General features: G+C 63.2%; 1 protein-coding gene across 1 annotated transcript in view; it reads left to right on the top strand.

Moving 5' to 3' along the window:
- PHLDB3 (pleckstrin homology like domain family B member 3) overlaps nucleotides 1-1,447 on the top strand; it is a gene marked incomplete at its 3' end in the record, with an annotated part of 18,774 nt that overhangs the window by 2,402 nt on the left and 14,925 nt on the right. Inside the window, exon 2 of the mRNA XM_008051230.1 lies at nucleotides 23-166. Coding sequence (XP_008049421.1) covers nucleotides 23-166 — 144 coding nt within the window. The remainder of the gene's footprint in view (nucleotides 1-22; nucleotides 167-1,447) is intronic.

Raw genomic sequence — 1,447 nt, 5'->3', positions numbered from 1 at the left:
CCGGTCCCGAGGGGCCGCCCAGCCTCGGGGGCACTCCGAGGACCCCCGCGAGCAGGAGGCGCCCGAGGCCCCGGCGGAGCTTCCGAGCCTCCGAGCCGCCGAGCAGCAGGCGGAAGAAGAGGAAGAAGCGGGAGAAGGCAGCAGCACCGAGAGCAGCCGCGACGCGGTGAGGGGCCCCGAGGGCGGCGGCCGCGGGCGGACCTAGACGGACGCAGACCCGAGCAGGTGGCCAGACACAGAGAGCCCCGAGGAGGAGCCAGACAGAGACGCGGGGAGAGACCCAGCGGGGGGGAGTCCGAGAGACAGAGACCAGATACCGAGGCGGAAACCAGGTGGAGCCCCGGGGCGGGCCGGAGAACCGAGACGGACCCGAGCCGGTGACACAGACGCGGAGACGGGTATAGGGGCACCAGATGGACAGAGACTCAGAGGCAGGGCGAGAGACCTAGAGACAGCAGAGACAGAGACCAGGACACGGAGCCAGAGACCCAATCTAGTGAGAGAGACAGACATCCGGAAATCAGATAGACAGAGACCCCGAGACATGGAGACTGAGAGACAGAGACCCCGAAGAGACAGAGACAGAGAGACGAGAGAGAGAGAGAGAGAGAGAGAGAGAGAGAGAGACACATACCCCAACGTCTCACACAGAGATGCTCAGAGAATCCATTAGAGACAGAAAACTCGAGAGAGGGACACACTCCAAGGGAGAAAGGTCTAGCACTTTGAAGACAGAAGACAGCAGGCCATGGTGGCTCACGCCTGTAATCCCAGCACTTTGGGAGGCGGAGACGAGAGGATTGCCTGAGCCCAGGGGTTTGAGCGAGACCAGCCTGGGCAACTTGGTGAGACCTCGTCTCTGCAATAAATAAAAAAATTAGCTTGGCATGGTGGCACGCACCTGTAGTTCCAGCTACTTGGAAGGCTGGAGTGGAAGGGTCGCCTGAGCCCGGCGTGTCGAGGCTGCGGTGGCGGTGAGCGTGCCACTGCACTCCAGCCTCGGGGACAGCGCGAGACTCCGACTCAAAAACCAGAAGACAGATATGAGACTAGAGCCTTGGTTGGGCGGGAGCAGATAGAGAGAGCGAGATCCAGGGACTCTGAGAAAGTGGCCATGAGAATGGGACCCGGACAGAGGAAAGGAACCTTCCCGGAGTGGCGCGGCATCCCTGCCCTGGACCTCCAGCCCCTGGGACTGGTGGTGGCAGGTCTTGCACCCTCCTTTCCTCCTACCTTGAATAAAAGAGCCCGAGGGATTATGGTCGTGGCGGTTGCCTTACCCTGACTGAGGCCGAAGAGGGGGATGTGGGGCGAGGACCAGACCCACCTAGTGACCGCAGGGGCGGCGGGTGGAGGGGCGAGGCCTCTTCCCGTGACCACGAACCCTGCCCCTGCAGCCCGAGGCCAGGCCTCCGGCTCAGACCGCACCGCCGGCATCCGCCCCTGG

Source organism: Carlito syrichta, unplaced genomic scaffold (assembly GCF_000164805.1).
Source record: "Carlito syrichta isolate Samal-C Ts95f unplaced genomic scaffold, Tarsius_syrichta-2.0.1 Scaffold169151, whole genome shotgun sequence".
Lineage (NCBI taxonomy): Eukaryota > Metazoa > Chordata > Mammalia > Primates > Tarsiidae > Carlito > Carlito syrichta.
This window is presented reverse-complemented; position numbering and strand designations above follow the sequence as displayed.